The sequence below is a fragment of the Anabrus simplex genome, chromosome X (assembly GCF_040414725.1).
Source record: "Anabrus simplex isolate iqAnaSimp1 chromosome X, ASM4041472v1, whole genome shotgun sequence".
In the NCBI taxonomy this organism is placed as follows: Eukaryota; Metazoa; Arthropoda; class Insecta; order Orthoptera; family Tettigoniidae; genus Anabrus; species Anabrus simplex.
The window spans coordinates 105,876,129-105,900,406 of NC_090279.1; the positions used below are offsets into that span (position 1 = coordinate 105,876,129).

A 24,278-nucleotide genomic window follows, 5' to 3' on the forward strand; every position below is an offset into this window, starting at 1 on the left:
AAAGCTTTTAATTTCCTGCCTCAAAGATGAAAGTGAAAAAATGGGCCTCTATCTCAATAATAAAGTTATGACTACGGATGAGTGTGGTACAGCTAAATGGGGAGGAGATAGAGACTGTGGAGGATTTCATCTTCTTAGGAGCCAAAATCAGTCAAAGTGTAGACTGTGGTCATGATATTAAAAGATGGATTTCGCTTGGAAGAATCGCTATGATGACTATGCCCCTGATCTGGAAGAGCAGAGATATCAGTTTGGCTACCAAGTACAGATTAGTCAATGCGATCATATTCCCACTGTTCATGTATGGATGTGACACTTGGACATTGAAACAGGCAGACAAAGGGAAGTGAGGCTTCGAGCAAAGCAACAAAATCAAACTAAATCGCATGAACATTTTAATCATCGGTTACATGAACATGCATTCAAACTGGTTACGTCACACCTTCAAGAATGGGCAAAAGAATAACAATCAGACACATTTTATAATTATTAACAAATCATGACAATCCAGTAATTTTATAATTTAAACAAGTAAATGTCAAACTATGTACACAGAAAAATTGCAACTATTTATTAGATCTTCCTACTTGAAAACAAACTCTACACTGCGGCTTCTCTTTACAAAACCATCAATAACTTCATCATAGAAAGAGGACTGTAATCTAATTTTTGCAAGCCATCGTTTTTCAATCGACAACATAGCTAATGATGATAGCCTCTCCTGACCTTGAGTCGATCTGCAATATGTGTTGAAAAAGAACGTTCTGCACAGGATGTAGTAGCTACAAGTTTGACAAGCTTGAACATTTCTGGCATACCCATGTACAATTTATTAGTATGCATAAACTGCATTAAGTCTGAAACACTTTTCTCTTTAAAATCAGAGGATGAATACATCACACTTAATTCGGTTTTTAAGCGAACAATGTCGAAAACTGACCCATAGGTCTTTTCTAGGGCAGTAACATCACTGTCTGGAAACCTATTTCTGTGCTTCTCAAACAAATCACAATCCAACAACGAGAAGAACACAAATTTCTTTATGCATTTAAAACGCTCTCCTATTTGGACAAGTACATTGTCAATAATTTCATTGAATAGACGTTTGTATTTTGATTTTTCTGGTACATCACTAATTCTTCAATTTTTAGAGCCTGGCTGTCCTCCATAAACATCAATTTCAGTATCAACATGTCCATACAAACTACCAAACTCTTCATCTCTCATAGACTGGATATTTAAAAAGAGCCCCTCAACCTTCTTGCCACAGTACTGAATATCCAGACTTTTTGTTTGTAAAATATTGAACACAGTATCGGAGAATGAAAAAATCTTGGAGAACACTGCCAGCAGAAATTTAGTGTTGAACTTAATTAAGAAGAACCAAAATCCTTGTGCTTTCAATGTAGTGTCTTCATCCCAGTCGTCTGAAGTATCCTGTACATGTTGAAAGAATTTCACCAGCGTATCATAATATTCCTTCACAGTATTAATAAGATGTGAAGCAAAATTCCATCTCGTTGGTGCTACTGTTGGCAACTTCTTCTGAACAAAATCTCGAAGAGCAGCTGTTCTCTTTGTAGACTTTGAAAAAAAAGCAGCAAATCCTGACATTGTTTGGAAGAAAATTGTATATTCTTTGATTTTTGAAGCAGACTGCTATAGTGTTAAATTCAATAGTTGGCTATAACAATGCACAAATGTTGCATATGGATACTGGTCTTGAAGTAGTTTATTAAGCCCATTCACATGACTGGCTAAGACAGCAGCGCCGTCGTATGTTTGAGCCACAATCTTTTTCTCACAATTGAACTCTTTTAAAATAGCACGTACATGATTTAAGAGGACTCCAGCAGTGCAATCTTTACTAACGTCAACAAAACCAAGAAACCTCTCTTGAATTTCACCACTTTCATCTACAAAACGGAGTAAAGTAGAGAGTTGTGACTTATTAATAATATCGGACGTTTGGTCCAACATTATTGCCACAAAAGTTGCTTGTTTAAGCTCCTCCTTTATTTTTCTCACAATTACTGAACTTATTTCTGCTATTAAATCATTTTGGATTGCAGACGACGGTGGAGTCTTTCAAATGAGCTGCCAGAAGAGGATCATATTCACTTATAATTTGTAGAAGTTCGATGTAATTCTCTCTGTTTACGGAAGTTGCAGACTCATCATGTCCGCGAAATAGTAGTTCCTGTTTTGCTAAAAAACACACTGCATCGATCAGTCGTTTAAGTATGTCACGATTTTTCTTTACCTTTTCATTATGAAGTTGGTCACTGATGCGTTTCTGTTCATCCAGCTGGTGGTCGATCCTTGTACGCCCAAAGCTATTTAACTGCAAGAAACACTTCATATGGTTTGCAGATTTCTCATGGCTTGTAATGGTGTTCAAATTGTCAAAGCCACTTTTACACCATACACCGTTATCAGCAGAAAATAGTAAACATGGCCAGTAAAACAGTCTATTCAGTTTCTTGGACCCTGTCAACCAGTGCGTATTATTATATTGAGATACAGAGAACGAACGTACATATTCTCTATTTTTCTCCCTGTGCTGTGTCTTTAAATCTGGCAGCGCCGGACAAGGCCTGCCGTTCTTAATAATGACTATTTTCTCTTGGATAGTCCCCCAAGAAAGTGGATTTGACAACAAGCTGTCAATAATGCACGGTTCAGAACCTATTGCAGCACGTCAAATCATTCAAAATAGATGATCAGGAACTTACAGTACACTACTCACTGACACAACATACTAGATCTGTAGCTCTCAGACCAGAGCTTCCAACTACATATTACAAACGTGACAGCTTGCAACCGGCCTTGGAGAGAAGAAACCTGCACGCGCATACATTTCTTGCTGTGTCGACAGCTCCGCCGAAGCTCCTAAGGCACGAGCAAGCCTCCCTGGACTCACCAAGATATATGCAACATGCGATTTGTACAATGCAGATCTATTACAGATACAGTACATATTGTAATTTTTTTAACTCACCTGCTTTAGAAAAATATTGCGCTTGCACAGCAAGCGTAGCATGCTTGGAGAAATCGCCCCTGATGGCAACTTGGTCTTCTTGTACCGCTGATTATTTCTAGCATGATTGCTTTTTCGAATTCATCTGATAACATAATAAGGCTAAAGCATCAGAATCATACCAACTAATGGCAAACTGCCTTATTGGTGATTTTGGCAGTTCATGGTATTCATAAGAGTCTTCACCAACACCAGAGCTCAAAAATGACATCTTCCTTTTGTTTGCCTGTATCAACGTCCAGCTCTCACAACCATACAACTACAGTGGGAATATAATACAATAATAAAGGGCAAATCTATCTAATTTCAATATATCATCATCATTAATGTCCCACTCCAGTCGCCTGGGTGTGGTTAACAAGCCTCCTCCACTCCTTTCTGTCCTTCCACTTTTCCTGCTCTATTACTTCCGCCACATCCAATACAGCTTCTCTTATGTCCTTCCAAATCTGATCCATCCACCTTCCTCTCGGTCTTCCAACTGGTCTCTTTCCCTTAACTTCCCTTTCCAATTCTCTTCTTGCTACCCATTCTTTTTACATGTCCGAACTATCTCAGTCTTGCTTTCTGTATGTTCTGTACTGACGGTTCTATATTTAGCTCTCCTCTGATTTTAATATTTTGAATTCTATCTCTTCTGGTTTTTTTAACCGATGTTCTTAAAAATTTAATTTCTACTGATTGGATCTTACTATCTTGTCCCTTATTAGTTACCAGCGTTTCTAGCCGAATGTTACAATTGGTATGAAATACTGTATATATAATGATAATTTCATTCTCTTGAGTAATTTGTCATCCCATAAAAGCTCTCTGACTTGATGATAAATTTTGTACCATTACTTAGTCTGTTATTAATTTCAGGCTTGATTTCATTACTTCCATTAGTAATGCTACCCAGATATGTAAACTGTTCTACATTCTCTAACCATTCTCAGTCTATGTTCACTTGGCTTCTCTTTTCCACAATGCATAACTACAGTTTTCTTTTTACTAATTACCATTCCAAACTCCTTCAGATTTTCATTCCAAATGTCCAGTCTCCTTTGTACTTCCTTTCCTCTCTTTCCCCAGGCGGTCGGTAGATGCAGAGTGCGATGTTGTCCCATAAGCTCTGTACTCTGACTGACCAACCGAGCAGAGGAGAGGTGGTCACGGCTCTACCGTAGCTCTACTCCTCTGCATTCGGGAGACGGGCCTGGGGCACAGGGCTGCATTTCTCGCCTGGCCTCACCCGTCGGCTGTCCTGAGAATGGTTTTCCGTGGTTTTCCATTCTCCTGCACTAGGGCGAATGTCGGGACAGTTCGTAGTATAGGCAACGGCCGCCTACCCCCTCACCTTCTGCGCACATCTCCTTCACCGTAACAAATCTCCCGGCCTGAGAGATGCCCGCCTCCCCCCTTCAGTGGAGGAATGAAAATGTTTCGTAGTAGTAGTCTTTCCCCAAATCACCACATCGTCCGCAAATACCAAAGCATTCACTTCATCACTACTGATACTCTGTCTTACACGTTTCATGATTTCACCCAATCAATATAATAAACAATAATGGCGAGAGTGCACTTCCTTGCTTGAGACCTTTTTCTGTATAAAATGTTTCAGAGTCACCACTCTCAATACTGATCAGTCAATACTGATCTGCATTTAGGGCAGTCGCCCAGGTGGCAGATTCCCTATCTGTTGCTTTCCTAGCCTTTTCCGAAAAGATTTCAAAGAAATTGGAAGTTTATTGAACATCTCCCTTGGTAAGTTATTCCAATCCCTAACTCCCCTTCCTATAAATGAATATTTGCCCCAGTTTGTCCTCTTGAATTCCAACTTTATCTTCATATTGTGATCTTTCCTACTTTTATAAACGCCATTCAAACCTATTCGTCTACTAATGTCATTCCATGCCATCTCTCCGCTGACAGCTCGGAACATACCACTTACAAGTAACTATTCTCATTTTGGTTCCGTATTGAAGTTGACGTATGTCTCAAATATTATTACAATATTATAAGTGCACCTGTTCAATACAATACAATATGATCCACTATTTCATATGGTCAAAAAATTTTTATACATAATACATAAAGAAGTCGAAAACCCAGTCAAGCTAGCGTTGCTGTAACAACCTGACGTACTTAATACGCACCGTACGAAAAATCCTGACCATTTCTTCCAACAAATGTTTCAACGGAATTATAACATCAACTTGACTATCTTTTAGACCCATTCGACTACCACATAATTTCCGAACTCCGCTAGCTTTGACATACGTTTTATCATTAGCAACGCCTCTATAAGCAGTTCCATTTTCTTTTCGACTTTCAGATATCCCAACCATATACATTTTAACATGTTTATCACGTTCACACTTCCGTTTTAAATAACTGACAGTGATTTTACCATCTTGGATTCAACTTGGGAATTGAAGAAACATCCTCCTTTGATGATTGTGTTTACACTCAAGGCCATCACAGTCTTAATGATATTATAAAAAAATGGATCCATTTTAGTTTTAAACTCTCAAAATTTCATGTTTAATCACGTTTTAATCTTCAAAACTGTTAATTCACTCTCTTTTAACATACTTTGGTGCATTATCGTTGTTTTAGATGTTATTGTATAATGTTTTACGAAATCATTTTTCAACATTTTAACCTATAATTTATAAGATTAGAATGTCTCTATTTGTATTATTTTTAAGATTGATATAGGCTGATGATGCCCGTAAGGAGGGTGAAACATGTACCTTTGACTTTTATGTATTATGTATAAAATTTTTTTGACCATATGAAATAGTGGATCATATTGTATTGTATTGAACAGGTGGACTTATAATATAGTAATAATATTTGAGACATACATACCACTTAGTCGAGCAGCTCTTCTTCTTTCTCTCAATTCTTCCCAACCCAAACATTGCAACATTTTTGTAACGCTACTCTTTTGTCGGAAATCACCCAGAACAAATCGAGCTGCTTTTCTTTGTACACTGCTTTTACTCTCATGATACAACATTTTTATCTTGTTAATTAATGATTTTGGTACATTCCTTTTCAGTAGGCATTCTCATACATGTTTTCTCTTAACTGTATCATAAGATCTTTCCCAATCCAATAATACAAACATGATTTCCTTGTTCCTTTCCAGATGTTTTTCCATTATTGTTCGCACTGTAAATATGAAGTCTATTGTTCATTATTTGGTCTAAAGCCATATTATTCTTCCTCTAACTGTGTTTCTATTATATCCCTCAGTCTTTCACGTAAATAGCATCCGGTATTGTGAACACGGTTATGTCTACTCCCACGAAAGTAAGTGTAAAACTTGATAATAAGTGCGGTAAATCCCATAAAACAGTTAAAAACGGTATCGTGCGTAAATTGTGAGATCGTTGGTGGCATTTTAAGTGCGGGAAGAGTCCCAGGGAGGAAAAAATTAATGCAATTGAAGACTGCTTTTGTGATCAGTGCGTTGCGAATGTTGTTATCGGTGATGGCGACTCGAAATCTAAAGATAGAGAGTATGAAAATGTGTTGGAAATTATCAATATTTTGCAAAATGACATTGAGGATCTTAAAGCTGAAAATGACGCACTTAAGGATAAGATTAATGTGATGGAGTGTAAGTATTTGAACTGTGGATTAGAGCTTGCATTGGATTCGAATTATGAACCTGTGCAAACTGAAAAAATTAGGCCTAAAAACTGTAGACGATGGGAGTCGGTCCCGGTAAAAGACGCGGGCTTCAGAAAGTGGATAGAGGACGATTGCCACTTTCCTATTTTAATGAACAGGTTTGAATCCCTTGCAAGTGGCACTCATGAATCTGTAGACAACAGCTCTGAAGTAAATTTGTTGGATGTTCGAAGTGAAAGTAACAAGAATCTTGTAAATCCAAGTTGCAAAACCTCGTGGAAATCTGTGAAGATAAGACTTTTTGTTGATAGTCAGAGGAGGAATATTGCTACAGAACTAATTAGAAACAGTATGCATGATGTTTCAGCTGTGATTAAGCCTGGTGCAAATTTTAATGACATAACTTCAGAAAGTCAAAAATACTGTAAACATTTAGGAGCTACAGGGGTTGCTGTTTATCTAGCAAGGACTAATGATGTGGGAAGAAATAATGCAAGAAGAATGATCTCTTCCCTCAGATCAAGACTACAGGAGTCACATCACACCAATGTTGTGTTATTTTCGGTTCCTCATAGACACGATCTTCCGGCACGGTCTTGTGTTAACAAGGAGGTAAACAAGGTTAATAAAGAACTTTTGAAAATATGTAGGCACTTCAAGAATGTAAAATATGTAGATAAAAGTAATTTAGGAAGATTTTATACCTGGCATGGTCTGCACCTAAATAGGTTGGGAAAAAGGAATGTTGTAAATAGTATATTAGAGTTTGCTAATGCAATTAAAGATGTAGAGTGTAAAACTTCTCCCATTCCTCTAAAAAAGTAGAGAAAGTGACCGATGTAGGTTGGTCTGTTGTGTTAGAGTCAAGGAATGATATTAGTGCTTATGGTAGTCTAGAAAGGTTAGTTACTTTAAAACTGTATTGGGGAATAGTATTAATGTACAAGGTAGACAGACTAGGTTAGGTTCTCATCAGCTCACCAAAATCAATGAACCTGTAGAAACAATCATGATCAACATAGTTATTTTTCACATTAACTTACAGTCAATTAGAAATAAACTGGATGAATTAGATGTAGGGGAAATTGTACTATAAATCGCCTAATGACTTCCCTGAAAGACTCTGTTTTCACATAACTTGCGCACATAAATACCCTTTCCTCCAACGTGTACACAGGTGGAGGCATTATGAGAATTATACCTAATATTCAATAAAAGGCCTACTGATATTTTGTGTGTAAATGAGCACTGACTGACTAGAGCTGAGACCAATCTATATATACCTCATGAGTTTGAATTAGGAAGTATTTTTACTAAAGACTTTCCACTGACACATGGTGGAGCTGCAATATATATTAAGAAATCACTTAAATTTGAAGTAGTAGATATTTCCTCCTTTTGCATTAATAACCTATGTGAATCAGTAGCTATCAGATTGTGTGAATATGTTTTGTTGTAGTATCTGTACATCGTGCCCATAACACCAACATAAAATTATTTATATCACAGTTAGAGAAGTTGATTTCTTATTTAACTTGTAAATATGATCAAAGATTGCTATAACTGGTGACTTTGAAGTATCTCAAAATACTCAAAACTTCCTTAATATGTTAAGATCGCATGATTTATATTGTACACATGGTGAACCCACAAGAAATAATGCATGCCTGGATAATGTTGTAACCAATGTACACAAATCATTTTACAAATGTTTGTTTCTAGGACAAGATGTATTGTCAGACCACGGTGGTATTTGGGTTGAATTTAAAGTTAACTGTAAGAGAAGAGTCATCGAGTCATCAAAAGAATTAAAATGCATCAGACGTGTCATATCAATTAAAGGGGTTAATGAATTCCAAGAAAAATTAATAAGAATAGACTGAACTAGCCTTTATGCCATGAGTGATGTCAACTTTATTTCATTAACATCATAATTATATATTTTAATTCAGCCTTCCCTGAAAAAGTTGTAACTATTAAGGCCAACAGCTCTAAACCAAGAAATAGAGTTAAAAACTGGTTTATGCCTGATTTGGGTAAAATGTCTACCATTAAGTTAGCTGATTATAATAAGTAAAAACTAAATAATAATTTAGAGGATAAAAAAATATTCAAAAACTAGAAAATTATATTAAGATAGGTATATAAAAACATATACATGAGGCTAAACTTGCAGCAAATGACAGGTATATCCAAAGTGCGAACAATAAATGCAAAGCTGCAAGGTCTGTCATAAGAAGTGCTAGTCAAACTTCAAATAACAAAGATGTGATTCCTCTAGAACCTGATCAGTGTAATAGGTATTTTATCATTGTACATGAAAGCACATGTCATCAGATGGGGACGCAAGTAAACATAATTTCTCAGACCGGTTGCATAACTTTGATCTTCCCTCAAATGTATTGAATAATGATTTTAGGTGGGTGGAAGTAAATCTGCAAACAGTCAGAAGTATTGTTACTAATTTGAATTCATCTAGTACCCAAGACATTTATGGTCTCTTCAACAATACAATCAAAGCAGTTATTGACATGATATTAATGCCATTGACATTTTTCCTGAGTGATACCTGTCTTTAAAAAAGGGGATAGAATGTGCCCATAAAATTACTGCCCTATAACAATAGTACCCATTCTGAGCAAAATTATTGAATCCTTTTATCATTGTACATGAAAGCACATGTCATCAGATGGGGACGCAAGTAAACATAATTTCTCAGACCGGTTGCATAACTTTGATCTTCCCTCAAATGTATTGAATAATGATTTTAGGTGGGTGGAAGTTTGATACAACTTGACAAGTACTTTTTCAAAAATAATTTGCTTTACAACAAACAGTGTGGTTTTAGAAAGGGTCATTCAATGATAAAAGCAGTTGTATGTGTCATCAAAGACATATAAAATAATTTTGAGAATAAAACAGTCACACGTGCTACATTAATTGACCTGACAAAACTTTTGATTGTGTCTCGCATGAAATCTCAAATCTTAATTCATAAGTTCAGTTATTATGGAGTGAGGGGTCATGAACTGAAATTAATGGTATCCTATCTTCATCAAAGGAAACAGATGGTGGTAATAGGTGATAAAAAATCTGGTATGGAAACGGTTAAAGCTGGTGTCCCACAAGGGTCTGTTTTGGGACCTTTCCTGTTTTTGGTCTATATCAATGACCTAGCATGTAATGTTCCCTGCACATCAGTTCTATATGCTGATGATACAACTTTCCTAAATAGTAATGTTGATATCAACACTACAAAATCAAGTCAACACGTGTTAAAATTGCTAAAAACTGGTTTCATCACAATTAATGTCACTAAAACAGAAAATATCCTATTTATCTTGGATCACACTGTAAATAATGGCTGTAATAATTCTGTTAAATTATTAGGCCTACATGTAGATACAAGACTTACCTGGGAAATACATACATCAGAACTCTGTAAGAGATTAGCCAGGGTGTGGTATCTGTTACGGCAACTGAAAACCTGCATCAGTCGGGATATGCTACTTGCATCCTTTTATGCTTTCTTTCACTCTCATATACTGTATGGGATCAGGTTATGGGGCAATTGTCCTACATCAAATAATGTATTTATTTGGCAGAAAAAGGCAGTCCGTCTAATTTGTGGATTAGAATTTAGAGACTCCTGTAAAACTTCCTTTGTGAGCCTAGAAATTATGACAGTTTCCTATTTATATATTCTTATTATATTATATGCAACTGAAACGCTGACATTGGGCAAGAGAGCGTGCATACAATTGGAGAAGGAGGAAAGAAGAATCTTGAGACATATATGGGGCACCAAAATGAAAGGTGAAATCTGGGTACACCGATCAAGGCAGGAACTATATGCGAGTATAGGAACCAATCTCAAGTGAGATAAGGAAGAGAAGGTTAGGATTTGTTGGACATTTCATGAGGATGGATGACAGTAGGCTGACGAAGAAGATATGGAATGCAACCTGCTTAACTGGAAAGTGGATGAAGGAAGTCAGAGAAGATTGGTAGACTATTGGCATAAAGGAAAAATATCCACTGATGACAGTACAGGATAGGTCCAGGTCCAAATACAAAAAGCTTGTGGGAGGTCGCAGATGGACAGACACCAGGATCCAGATTCAGATCACGGAAGCCGAGAGAAAGAGGAGGAGTGAGACAATGAAGAGGTATAGGGAAGAAAGAAGACGTAGCGAACAAGTCACTCGTGATCCTCAGGGGTCGTAACGAACCGAATAGAATACTTTCAAATATTATGCATGTGACAGAGAATCTTTCTGAATTTAAAGATGATCTACAGTTCACATGCACGACAGAAGATACAAGAATGATCTGGATACTCCTCTCTCCAGGCTTAGTAAAAGCACAAACAGCCACTGTTATCAACAGCTTAAGATGTACAATAAGCTTCCACTACATATTCAAACATTAGACAATAGTGCATTTAACAGGGTACTGTCACAATTTTTAAGGAAAAAGGCATTTTATAGTGTAGAAGAGTATCTATAATGTGGTATTTTAAAAACTGATCTAATATAGGTAGCTAAAATAATTTTTATAATGACTCAGGCATTGTGGCTGAGATATTGTCTATAGATTATTTTTATTAATACCGACAATACGCAGCGTACATTTTCTGTATTTGATGGTGGAAGCAATAAACTATCTAAACTATCTAAACTATGACTTTCTCCATTATTTTAGCCCATGTGATAATAGGGTTATACCTCGATAATTTTCACATTTATTCCTATTTCATTTTTTGAATAGTGGTGCATTGCTTCCTTATTGCCAGCTGCTTTTCTAGTTTTCAACTTTTGTATCTTACTGTAAGTGTCATTGTTATCATAGGTAAATTTTAATACTTCTTTAGTGTTTCTCACATCCCCTATCTGGACATTATCCTTGTAACCAACAATCTTTACATACTGCTGACTGAATACTTCTGCCTTTTGAAGATCCTCGCATACACACTCCCCTTGTTCATTAATGATTCCTGGAATGTCCTTCTTTGAACCTGTTTCTGTCTTAAAGTACCTATACATACTCTTACATTTTTCACTAAAATTTGTATGACCACCAATTATGCTTGCCATCATGTTATCCTTAGCTGACTTCTTTGTTAGATTCAATTTCCCAGTAAGTTCCTTCAATTTCTCCTTACTTCCATAACCATTTCTACCTCTATTTCTTTCCAGTCTGCACCTCCTTCTTAGTCTCTTTACTTCTCTGTTATAATATAGTGGATCCTTACCATTCCTTACCACCTTTATAGGAACAAACCTATTTTCACATTCCTCAACAATTGCTTTAAACCCATCCCAGAGTCTGTTTACATTTTTATTTACCATTTTCCAGCTGTATAATAGTTTCTGATTTCCTCAGCTATCTTGCTCAATTTTGTTGGTAAACTCTCCAACATTTCTCCATTTCCATGTGTTCTTTATTATCAGGTTATTTCTGATACAAAAGTCCAACAGTTTCTCTCCATCTTCATTTCTATCGCCATACCCATGGGGGGCCCAGAACATTCTCATATGCCATTCTATCAGTTCCCACATGAGTATTCAGATCTTCCATTATCATGATCCCATCTCCAACAATATGTGTTTCCAGTTCATTGAGGAACTCTTCTTTTTCTTCCAGTACTAGGTGCACCCCTTTCTTAGTTTCTTCATTCCTTTCCCTTTCCATTTTACCTCACTTAATCCTAGGAGGTTGAGTTTTCATCTCTCCATTATGTAAATCAATTCATTTTCCTTCCCGTTCATTGTTAAATATTTATTGTTCCAAATCGGGTTTTGTTCTCTGATCTTACACTTGCACGAACATCAGCATTACCATCATACTGTGCAACTGTTGTCAGAGACTTGATAATTCCATTTCTATTTTTAAACTTCCATCTGAGGCTTGTATTGTAGTTAAAAGCAAATACAAATTTACTCATCTGCTGATCTTCTAAGCCTAATCCATCTAAGGATTTTCTTTCGGGGTTTACTCCCTTAGCCTTTGAAGATCCCTCTTCCCTATAATGCAGTGGTTTCCTGTTCTAATTTTCCCCATAGAGGACGGGTTGCCTCATCCACCATCTTCACCATTCCAAAGGTCTCCTTCTCTGCCAAAGATGCTGTTAAGGTCTTCACCCGTAGCCCTGGGCATGGGTTCCATGTTATACCCTGAGTCCCTGCCTAAACTTAACTCTCCTTCACACCGGCCTACTGATGTGGAGGATACCCACCCCGCAACGTGGATGCACCAGACAAGAATTACTCAAGTGAAGGATAGAGAAGATGACCCTATCTCCCTTGAGCCGGGGTAATGGTTGTGTATGATGCCACAACCAATGTCAATATAATACGCTTTAATTACTTGTTATTCTATGTTTGGATATCCATAATGTTTCAAATCATGCGGCAATAACTGGCAATTGTATATTTAAAAAAGGGGAGTTATTAAAGTCACCACATGCATCTCATGTAATTCCATGACATAGTTTATACTAATTGATTATGGTACAGAGCAACTATAATAGCATTTATTATTATTATGAACCTTTTAACGACGGGCATTGAAACTGCTTACTGGATGAGCAATGTTAAATTGCACTTATTTACTAAATTGTGTGTATTTTAATTTTTGATGCTAAATAAGGATGAAACTAAAATAGTTTTAAAGGTTATAGAGCAATACATCTAAAGGTGTTATCACAGTGGTGTCCTCATCCCAAGGTGACGCAGCTCTCTTCAATTGACATGAGCTGCATTACCGAAATTGAACCAAGGTCCCTGCAGACGGCAGCTAACAGTGTTACACCACAGACATGGACATTACTGTCGTATAGCCCATGTTTGCGTTAAATATTGAGATGCTGCGAGTGTGGAGTCACATTTAGGCCTCTCAGACAATTGTTTTGTCACTGACATATATATGCACGAGGAACCATAGGAATGTATTTCATAATTTCGTACTCTGACTTGCATTAAAGCAGCCCAATAAGTATACTCTTCAGTTCATCCCAAGAATAGAAGATGAAATTAATGATGGTGAATGAAACTGGATAAGGGGGTGACTGTCCCAGCATTCGCCTAGAACCTCAGGACAGCCAAGAGTGGGGTTCAAAAACCCACCTATCCCTAAATCCAGAGCTATATCACGTTAACACTCAGTACATTTTACCTTTGAAAGACGTGAATGTCGGTGGAGCCCTCTGTTATGTGAAATAGCCCAGTACCCACCCCATTATGCAGTTGTCTGAGTTTGTTGGGCGACAGGCAGAAACTTACAGAACACATGGCTGTGTTGGCGTCATCACTCCAATTGCCACTGGGCGCAGTTTGGTAGGGATAACTTCCTTCAACACTGGTGCCGGAGGCTCCTCCTCCCATTCCTCACCCTCTGCCTTCTTCTGGAGGAAGAACACAGTGTTGAGGAGTTCGATGGTGCGTCGCTCAATGATGCTGAGGAATAGGAGCACGTTGTACGTTGTCGTGTGCGAGTTGGGACCTGCAATAAAAGCATGTGGAGGGATCAGCCAAGGAGCACTTGTGCTCACTCTAGATTCTGCTCTAGTGATTCCAAATCTGTTTTTGTTATAAGAAAAGAAGGAAGAACAAACAGAATTGTCATCATGAACTGTCCTCTGAGGCTATATAGGGCACAGTATACAGAGTAGATGGCAGATTTTGATTTTAATGGAACTGTTTATCCCAGAGGAGTTTTCCATCTTATATATGTGCTCCTCTTAGTATTCTGTTCAGCAGAGGAAAATGCCTCTCACTAGTACTGTTCAATCTGAGATTGTGTACCATCTGCAAAGGCAAGAGATTTAAACCCCCTGTTTTCATTATTTTATTCAATACATTGATGGACAGAAGAGGTCAACAACATCCCAAGATCCCAGAAAAACGGGAACACAGTTCAAACAGAAAAGTTTAGTATGCACAAAGATTTTGCAACAGAATTGAACAAAAGACAGTACCAGAAATGGGAATGGTTAGGATCGATACTGCAAGAGAGAAACAAGGAAACATGCATGGTGGTCGTATGATGGTGATGAAGCATTTGGAAAATGCTGGAAGGCATGGGTGAATTGGTGTTCCCAGAAAACACCAAAAAACCAGAAGTAGTTTCAGGAAACAAGGAAGAGAACTGGAATCTGAAGAGAAATCATGAAAAAGAATGCCTGATTCAGATCAAACCAAACATAACACCTGGGACTTTTATAAAACATTGAAGAACACTCTGAGCGGATATTGTACACCAAGCCTGAAGTTCAGAAACCAGAAAGGAAAAAAAGCACACGATGCGGAGAAGAGTAAGATTCCGGCAGACTGCTTCGTAAAACTCAACTGAGAAACATCATTCCAGACATTTTAATACAGCCGCAAGGAACCCAGGAACCTCCGACTGTGCCTGTGACTCCAAGTAGCCTATGCAGTGGCTTCCACTACATAGACTAGCCATGTGTCTTGGTAGCTGTGCTAGTTACCAACTGATGAATCCAAATTGGCATACTGAGGTGAAACGCTGGCAACTAGGAATGAGTTAGCTGGAAAATGTATAATGTCCAATAACGGACAAATTATATTGGATTTATATGGGAGAAGTCACGAGCATCTTCAAGACCTTGAATAACAACAAAGCTCCCAGAGAAGAACTTTGGAAATATGCCAACGACAGAGTGGTTGTTGAACTGAGAGAATTCTCAACCAAATTTTAGAGGTGGTGGTGGTGGTGGTGATTATTGTTTTAAGAGGAAGTACAACTAGGCAACCATCCTCTATATAACACTAATCAGAGGGAAAATATGGAAGGGGTCTGACACTTCGAAAAATGAAGATATCGGCCAAAGGAAGACAAGGGCCACGAAGGGCGTGAAAATGAAAGACTCCCTAGCCCTTGCAAACCGAATAGCGTCGGGGTTGGAAAAGAACAAGAGTTGACCAAGGGAGGTCAGATAGGATAGATGAAAGTGAGGAGCCTGGCACAAGTAAGTGGAAGCAATGCCAGCACTCAGCTATGAGCCCCGTGGTCGCCAACCCACGCTCCAAAGTTCAGAGCCCCTGGGGCCCCTTTTAGTTACCTCTTACGACATGCAGGGGATACCGTGGGTGTTATTCTACCGCCCCCATCCACAGGGGGCAAAATTTTAGAATGGACATCAGCATTGATAAACCCACTTTATAAGGTGATAAAGCAGATGTCAGCAATCGCTTTTGCAGAGACGTATAAGACGTACAGAGCAGAAAGCAATTGGGACTGGAAATTGGTGTGTACTGAGGAGGTTTTAGGGCCTGTGTGGAACAGATCCTGAACCTGCATTAAAAAAAGCAGGGGAACAACTTCAAGGAGTCCTGTGATTTGCTTTGGTAGATAGAGAAACACTGATATAGATCTTAGAAGACCATTAAACAGGTGGTGATCGATACAACATCCAAGGTCAAGTTCAGAGGAATACTATAGGAATCCTTTGGGATGATAACAGGAGTCCGTCTGTTCAACTGTGTTCTTGACAAAATGATCAGAGAATGGCACCAAAATATGCAAGAAATTGCCATTATATGAATGGGATACCAGAAAAGAGGAATTGGTGGTTGACTGTCTAGCGTTTGCAAATGAGATTGTGAGGGTACAGTTTGAGACAGTAACATGAGATTGTTTCACAAACTGGAAATAAAGAATAGAATACAGAACAATTCCTTGAAGAAGTAGAGACAAGGAATTATAATTGGAGATCTGACTACACAAGTGGGAAAAGAGAGGCTCGGAAGAGAAGAGATTTTAGGGCCATGTGGATATGGCAGAAGAATCAATCATTTAATCGACTTTTGCCAAAGAAATCAATTAATAACAGGAAACATACGGTTCAGGAAGAAAATTAACCAGAAGATTACCGGGTATGGAGGGGGAGACAGAAGAATGAAAATGTTGATTGAATACATACTAGTGGGAAAAGGGCATTGGAAAGAGTTTATGAATGTTAGGAGATGACCATAGGGTAGTGATAGCAAAGTTGAAAGTAGGCAAGGTCACAAGAAAAAGTGAAAGAGAGGAGATTAAAGGAAAATAAGGATCAGGAAGAGGTTAGGACAGAATTACAAAAACTGATACCAAGGACAGACATTAACCATGCCGAACAGAAATGGAATAATTTTAAGATGCTTTTGTAAAGTGTGGAGAGAAAACATTTGGCAGAACATCGGGAAAGGTAGGAAAGAAAGAGACAACATGGTGGAATGACATTGAGGAAGATAAAATAAAGGAAAAGAAGAAAACTTGGAAGGAATGGAAAACACAAAAGACTGAAAAGAGTAGAGCCAGATACATGGACGTGAAAAGAGTTTGCAAAACAGTAGTACCCGAAAAAAGTTGAAAAATACTCACCCCGGGAGATTTGAACTGTGGAAAAAATTAGTATTTGGAATTATTAAAAAAACTGTAGGAAGGATATAGTGAACACAGGATTTGTGAAGAATAAAGAGAAGGTAATTCTGACAAAACCAGAAGAGATAATGAACAGGTGGAAAGAATATTTCAGTGAAATGTTGAATGTGAGAAACTAGACATGTGGAGAAGGAGTCCAGGCAGAGGTGGAATGGGCAGTTTAAAAGTTTAGCTGTGGGAATAGATTATGTAGCCATAGAAATGACAAAGCTGCAGGACCAGCAGGATTCCAAAGTGTGTGTGGAGAGAGAAAACAGTGCTCACGGTTTCAGAAAATGAGGTTTAAAGAAGGGAGATAAGACGTGTGCTAACTACCGAGGAATCACCATCTTCTCCCATGTTGCCAAGATAATGGAAAGGATATTGGAAAGAAGAATGGAAAAGATGGAAAATCAGTTACAAGAGGAAGAATTTGAATTGAGAAGTGGAAGGTCAACAGTGGAACCCATTTTCATTCTGACAGAGCATGGAAAAGAGCTGGGAATATTGGAAGGATATAGTAATGACTTAGAAAAGGCATATGACAGCATCCCCAGAACAAAAGTTTGTGAAAGTGCAACACACATGGGCATTGGCAACGAACTAATAACAGTATTAAAAGCAATATATGATAACTGTTACAACAGTAGGTTTGGAATTGACATTGGAGTTGACAAGGGAATATGCTGTCACCTTTACTGTTCATAATGCTGATGGATAACATCATAAAGGCAGCAGGAAAAGATTATAGAGGGAAAGAATGTAATGATGTTGTGATCGGGAAAGAACAACAGTTGAATGTACAGTACTGAATAGACGGATTAAGGATCAGTGAGGAGAAGAGCAAGACAATGGTAATGAGTAGAGGAAGAAAAAAAATATGAAAAGAGGACAAGGAGCAGGAAATTGCAGAACACTTCAAATATTTGGGAAGTGAACTGACAGAAAATTGAAGACAGAATATGGAAATTAGCAGAAGGATACAACTGGAGAGTGCCTTTTACCACCAGTTAAGAGATTAATATGGAACAAAGATGTACCAATGATGAATTTTTGAACCTGACAAAAATAGGATTGGTCAAGAAGTTGCAACTGGTGAAGGAAGATACTGTGACCCCAAAGAACAGAGGATGGATCATCAGGATGGAAAAGATCTCAGATACCATCTGGAAGAAGAGAGCAATGTTCTTGAAACACCTCTACAGACTGATCAACCAGGTAGTAAGGTTTTTTGAGACCAGGAAAATGATGGTGCACTGGCATCCAGAGGTGAAGGAGGACCTGAAAGAAATGGGAATACAAAGAAAAGAAGTCTGCAACAGGGAAGATTACAAATCGAGAATCAAGAACACCAAGAGTTTAAAAAAAAAAAATGATATCTCAGACGTAAGCACTGTGGAGATGCAGACATTATAGAGTGAAGGAATGAAGAAGTGAATGAATGGGTGTGGATCAACTCCGATCCATTGTCTGATGTGTGCTAAGGATCAATGTAACATTTTCATTGCCATTCCACAGAGGGTGTGCTCGAGTCTTATTGAGGCAGGCCAGCATTCTGAACAGGTCTAGTCACTTTCCCCTTGAGATGATTGTGTGGTTTCTTTTTACAATACAAGTATTGATTAGGTTGACCTTTTGTAACATAACTGTCAATACGGATCACAGTGAAATTTTTAACAATGGTTCTTGTTGCAGAGAAGTTTGGTCACTTGCCGCTCAGTTTACTCATGGTTAAGCATCAAGAAGCATTTAAATTGGGTGCTTTTAAGCCTTAACATCCATGGTGCCTTTCATTTGCAATTCACATTGAAAGTAGTCAGTTTTCTTAATGTTGAGCTGCAGACCATTTTCATACAATTGATCCTTCCTTCTAGGCTCTGACACGATTTATCTGCAAGAAACACATCATCAGCAGATGATGTCTGATGTTACAGTGTCCATGCATACGATAAAGACATATTTGGCATCATCATAATCAACACTGGAGGCCCAGGTTCGATTCTCAGTACTGCCAGGAGGAGGACAGGTTAAAAGGTCACAAGCTGCTGACTCCATTGCAGATGTGGCTGAAAAGAGCAGCACCATCACGTGACGGACAAGAATTTACATCTTCATCAACATCCCTTTTCCAGCTCGGCATGTCAATGGAACCCTTAAGACATTGAATGCCACGTCATTCAAACATGAATGACACTGAACTTCCCTCTACTGCACATGAATGACGTGCAGATGAGCTGTATCAGCTTCGTCATTCGCATACAAACGACGTTACGGTAAAATCAGATGGTAGCCTTAAAGTGTAGCCCATGTGTTGCTTTTTGGTGTGGCCGTACCTGTAATGGAATTGGCTATACCATGCTGAATGTAAACGTAATATGCACAAATAAATTTGTTATTTATTCTAGTTGAAAACAAATGAAATATTTTATCAAACACACTTGTATTTTAAACATATTCTAAACATCCTATAATATGTAATGACCAGTGGCGGCTCTAGACTTACAAGTTTTACAATTTTAAAATTATTATTCAAACTGAAGGCATGCAGAACTGTCTCTGGTAATGGTTGTAGTATTTGAATTTTTCCTGTGCCTTGCTCAACAATTAAAATAAGTCTAGTTGTCTAAAACAACCTGAATAAAAAGTATGCAGTACAGAAATCATTGGTACAGTTGAGGCATGCCAGGACATGTCTTGTGTGTTTTCTCACCTCAATCCTACCTCAGATAGCCTTTCTGTGCGAAGTCTCTTACTCATTCTTAACAAATTTTAATCAATTCTGAAAAGATTAATAGAAAAGAACATTAAAAATGAACACAGGGCCACGTCATTCATATGTGCATGACAGTGAAAATTATGAAAATAAGACTGTATAACTGTTGAAGAAGAAAATAAAATTCAAGGTAGCAATCCACATGCGCAAAATAATACAATTCACATAAAAAACACATTTGGCCCCGGGGAAAGTTTTGCGACCCAGACCTTGACATTCAATGTGTTAAGACATCTTCTAACCAACCAGCACTGCTCCTCCTGAACACTGTTCTTTATGCTTCCTTATTCCACACTGATCTCCATGTCTACTACCATGTACTTGAAATTTTCCCCCAAGTTTTACAGTACCTTGCAATTTTCAACATGGGTGCAAAAGAAGTTATTAGGAAAGTTGGTCTGACTGTGTGTACAATGGACCACCCTGAATATCTGATCATGAAGGTAAAGGACCAAAGCAAGAAAGATGGGCTGTACTTAAATATTAAGACGACTAAGATCATGACACCTCCCGAAGGTATCACCACCTTGACGAAGGCAAAATGTATTTTGCCGGGTGTTTATTGGAGGCTTGAGTGGTCAAATGATCCTTAGAGCTATGCCGGCGGGAGCATCTGCTCCTGGTAGGGCCACCCAAGCCGGACAGGTCTAAGGTGATGATCCAGACTAAGAGTAATACCCTGGTCCTCCAGGTTGGGGGTTGAGCATAGGGTTAACTCCCCTACCTTGTAAAAAAACAACTGTTACGGATACCTTAAGAATGAATAAAGCAGGACTGGAAAACTTGGTGATGAACCGGTGAGAAAAACGGCTAAAGAGGAGAAAAAAGGATATTATATTAGCAACGTGGAATGTTAAGACATTGAAGAGACCTGGCAAGTTGAAAGAATTAAAGAATGAAATGGATAAGTATGGAGTGAAAATAGCAGCTCTACAGGAACCAAGATGGAAAGGGCAAGGCGTAATGATGTCTGGACAACATATCTTGATGTACAGTGGAGAAGAAGCAGGCAGTAATGGCACAGGATGATAACGGATTGAGATTGATTGACTTTGTGAGTAGAAAGCAGATGATAATTAAAAGTACTTGGCATCCTAAGAAAAACATTCGCAAGGAGACCTGGATTTCATCAGATGGTGTGACAAGAAATCAAACAGAGCATGTTATCATTGACAGGCGACATGCATCAGATATTATGGATGTTAGAAGCTGCAGAGGTGCTGATGCAGATACAGACCACTATTTTGTTAGAGTCAAGTACAGATAAAAAATAGATTTGGCAAGAACGGAAAAAGTAAGAAGAAAGGCAAAGCACAATATTGAAGGTCTAAAAAATGAGGAATTGCAAGAGAAATACAAAAAGAAAATGGATGAATCTTTGGAAATAAAAAGGGAATTATGAGAGAAAGGAGAAGTGGAAGATACTGAAAAGAACTATCAGTGAAGTTGCAAATAGTACCCTCGGAAAGAAGAAATTGGTAAAGAAAGCAGAATGGTTTGATGAGGAATGTTCAACATTAATCCAAGAGAGGAATGATGCTAGGAACAGAATGCTTCAAAGGAGAACAAGACAAACAGTAGAAGAGTATAGAGAGAAACGAAGAAGGGCAGATAAAATATGTAGATATAAGAAAAGAGCTTTTGAAAGAAAGAGAATCGAAGAACTGGATGAAATGAAGGATAGAAATGAGGTACGAAAGTTCTATGAAAGAACAAAAGACCTTAAGAGAGGATTTCAACCAAGAGCTGTTTTCTTCAAGGATAAAGATGGAAACCTTCTGAGTGATAAAAGCAAAGTGCTTGGAAGATGGCAGGAGTATTTTTACAAGTTACTCAATGGAAATAATGAAGATGATAGAGAGGAGGAAAATATAAATGTTGATGGGGAAGAAAGAGAATTGGAAGAGGAATCAATAAAACAGCCAGACTTAGAAGAGGTCAAAGCTGCAATTAATGCATTAAAGAATAATACTAGCCTGCAAAAAAAACTTTTTTTGTGCGGTAAAAATGAAAATAGGTGGGTTTCATGAATTTCTTAACGCAGAATTTGAGAAAAAAAATTAGTTTTGGCGTACCACGTCTGGTTTAGTGTCAATTTTACAAAATGTTATTTTGTTCTTACGTAAAATTGTTGATACTTAGTATTGATTAAATTTGATATATTAATGTGAATTTCAGTTTGCAAAACGTAATCATATTTTGCATGCATTAAATACACATTTACCAGAAAACCCCCAACTACAAAATGAAAACTTAGATTACAATAAACCTATAATGAAATGCAAACAATAACAAGTCAAATCACATAATTAAATTCTAAAAAATGTTGCGCGAGTACATATCTCAACATTACATCTTACAAATTCATGCAGATACTAAAACACCGAATTGCGTCAAAACTAGACGTGATAGGGAAAAAAAACCCATCATTTTCGGAATCAAGGCAGTGATTTTCATAAGAATTACATATTTTCTATTTTACCGCAAAATCATGTTGGCTAGTGTAATAGAGCCCCAGGTGAAGATGGAATGGAGTCAGAGCTGTTGAGATATGGGGGAGAGGGAATAGAAAAGGCTGTTTATGAATTGATTAATGAGGTTTGGACAAAGGAGAAAATACCCAAGGATTGGACATTGGATATAATTTACCCAATACATAAAAAGGGAGATAAGGCAGTATGTGGAAATTATCGAGGGATCACCTTGCTGGATGGAACGTACAAGGTTTTTGGTAAGGTACTAGCCTTAAGATTGGAATTATGGATGTAAAGAATATTAGGGGATTACCAAGCAGGCTTTAGAAAACATTGCTCTACTCTGGATCAGATATTTATATTACGACAAGTGCTAGAGAAATTTTATGAATATGACAAACAGCTACATCAGCTGTATGTTGATTTTAAACAGGCATATGACAGTCTAGATAGGGGTAAAATTTACAAGATTATGAAAGAATTTAGAATCCCAAGGAAATTGATTAGATTAACAGAAATGACCTTGAAAACAACAGTATGCAAGGTGAGAGTGGAGCAAGATCTGTCAGAGGAGTTTTTAGTGGAGAGAGGACTAAAACAGGGAGATGTACTTTCCACACTAATTTTTAACTTAGCATTGGAAAAAGTAATCCGTCAATTGCCCATCAACCCAGGGGGAACCATTTTGAACAGATTAGCACAAGTGATAGCATATGCTGATGATGTAGCAATAATTGCAAGAAATGAAAGAGCTCTTGAAGAGAGCTACTCAGTATTAGAAGAGAAAGCACAGGACCTAGGACTAGAAGTGAATATAAACAAAATAAAATATATGAAGATGGGAGATGCAGAGGGAGTAAGAGGAAGGACCACAGTAAGATTAGTAAGATTAAATGGGAAGGAATATCAAAGAGTCACATCTTTCAAATATCTAGGCTCTATAATAACAGAGGACAATAAAACCTTCATAGAAATACAGGAGAGGATAACAAGTGGAAACCGATGCTTTTACGCCTTGCAAAATATGTTTAAATCCAGGAATGTCAGCAGGAACACAAAAATTAAAATATACACAATAGTACTAAGACCAATAGTTATGTATGGATCAGAATGCTCCAGAGAAGAACAGTGGCTATTACGGTGGGAAAGGAAGATATTTGGATGGGTGGAGAATGAGGACAAATGTAGAGCTGCAAGGACTGTTTGGCCAGCCACATATTGTTACTAAAATTAAGCAGGGGAAAATGAGGTGGGCCGGTCATGTTCAGAGAATGGCTGAAACCTGCACTGTTAAAAAGGTGTTTATAGGAAAACTTGATGAAAGGAGGAGGAGAGGAAGACCCAGGAAAAGATGGATTGATGATGTTGAGGATGACTTTAGAAAGTTAGGAGTTAAACGTTGGAGAAGAAAAGCTGAGGACCGAGATGAATGGAGACAGTAAGTAAGTAAGTAAGTAAGTAAGTAAGTAAGATCATGACAACAGGAAACACAGATCTCAAGATTAAAACTAACAATGGCAAGATGGAGGTGATTAAGGACTTTATCTTCCCTGGTCCTAAAATTAACTGTGAAGATGAATTCAAGCAGTGGCTGGCACTTGGAAGAGCTTTACAAGTTGTTTTATGTTGCACCGACAGAGATAGGTCTTGTGGGAAGGAAGCAGCCGTGCCTGGTTTTAAAATGGGAAACCACGAAAAACCATCTTGAGAGCTGCCGACAGTGGGGTTCGAACCCACTATCTCCCGAATACAGGTGGCAGGATGTCTGCTGAGAGTACATTTAGTAGATGTTGATTCCCATAAGGAATATTTGTCCCGAATGGTGCATTTAGTAATCAAGGACCACGTCAAGGAAGAGAATATAACAATATAAAAGTTATCTTACAAAATGTTTAGCACATTAAAATATGAAGGCTTTCATGGCCGGAGTCAATATGATAAAAGT

The 24,278-nt window shown here is 37.8% G+C and overlaps 1 protein-coding gene across 1 annotated transcript in view; it reads right to left on the minus strand.

The window, feature by feature from the left end:
- Nucleotides 1-24,278, minus strand: part of LOC137503327 (coiled-coil domain-containing protein 63-like) — a 213,431-nt gene that overhangs the window by 64,314 nt on the left and 124,839 nt on the right. The window contains exon 9 of the mRNA XM_068230878.1: nt 13,948-14,167. Coding sequence (XP_068086979.1) covers nt 13,948-14,167 — 220 coding nt within the window. The remainder of the gene's footprint in view (nt 1-13,947; nt 14,168-24,278) is intronic.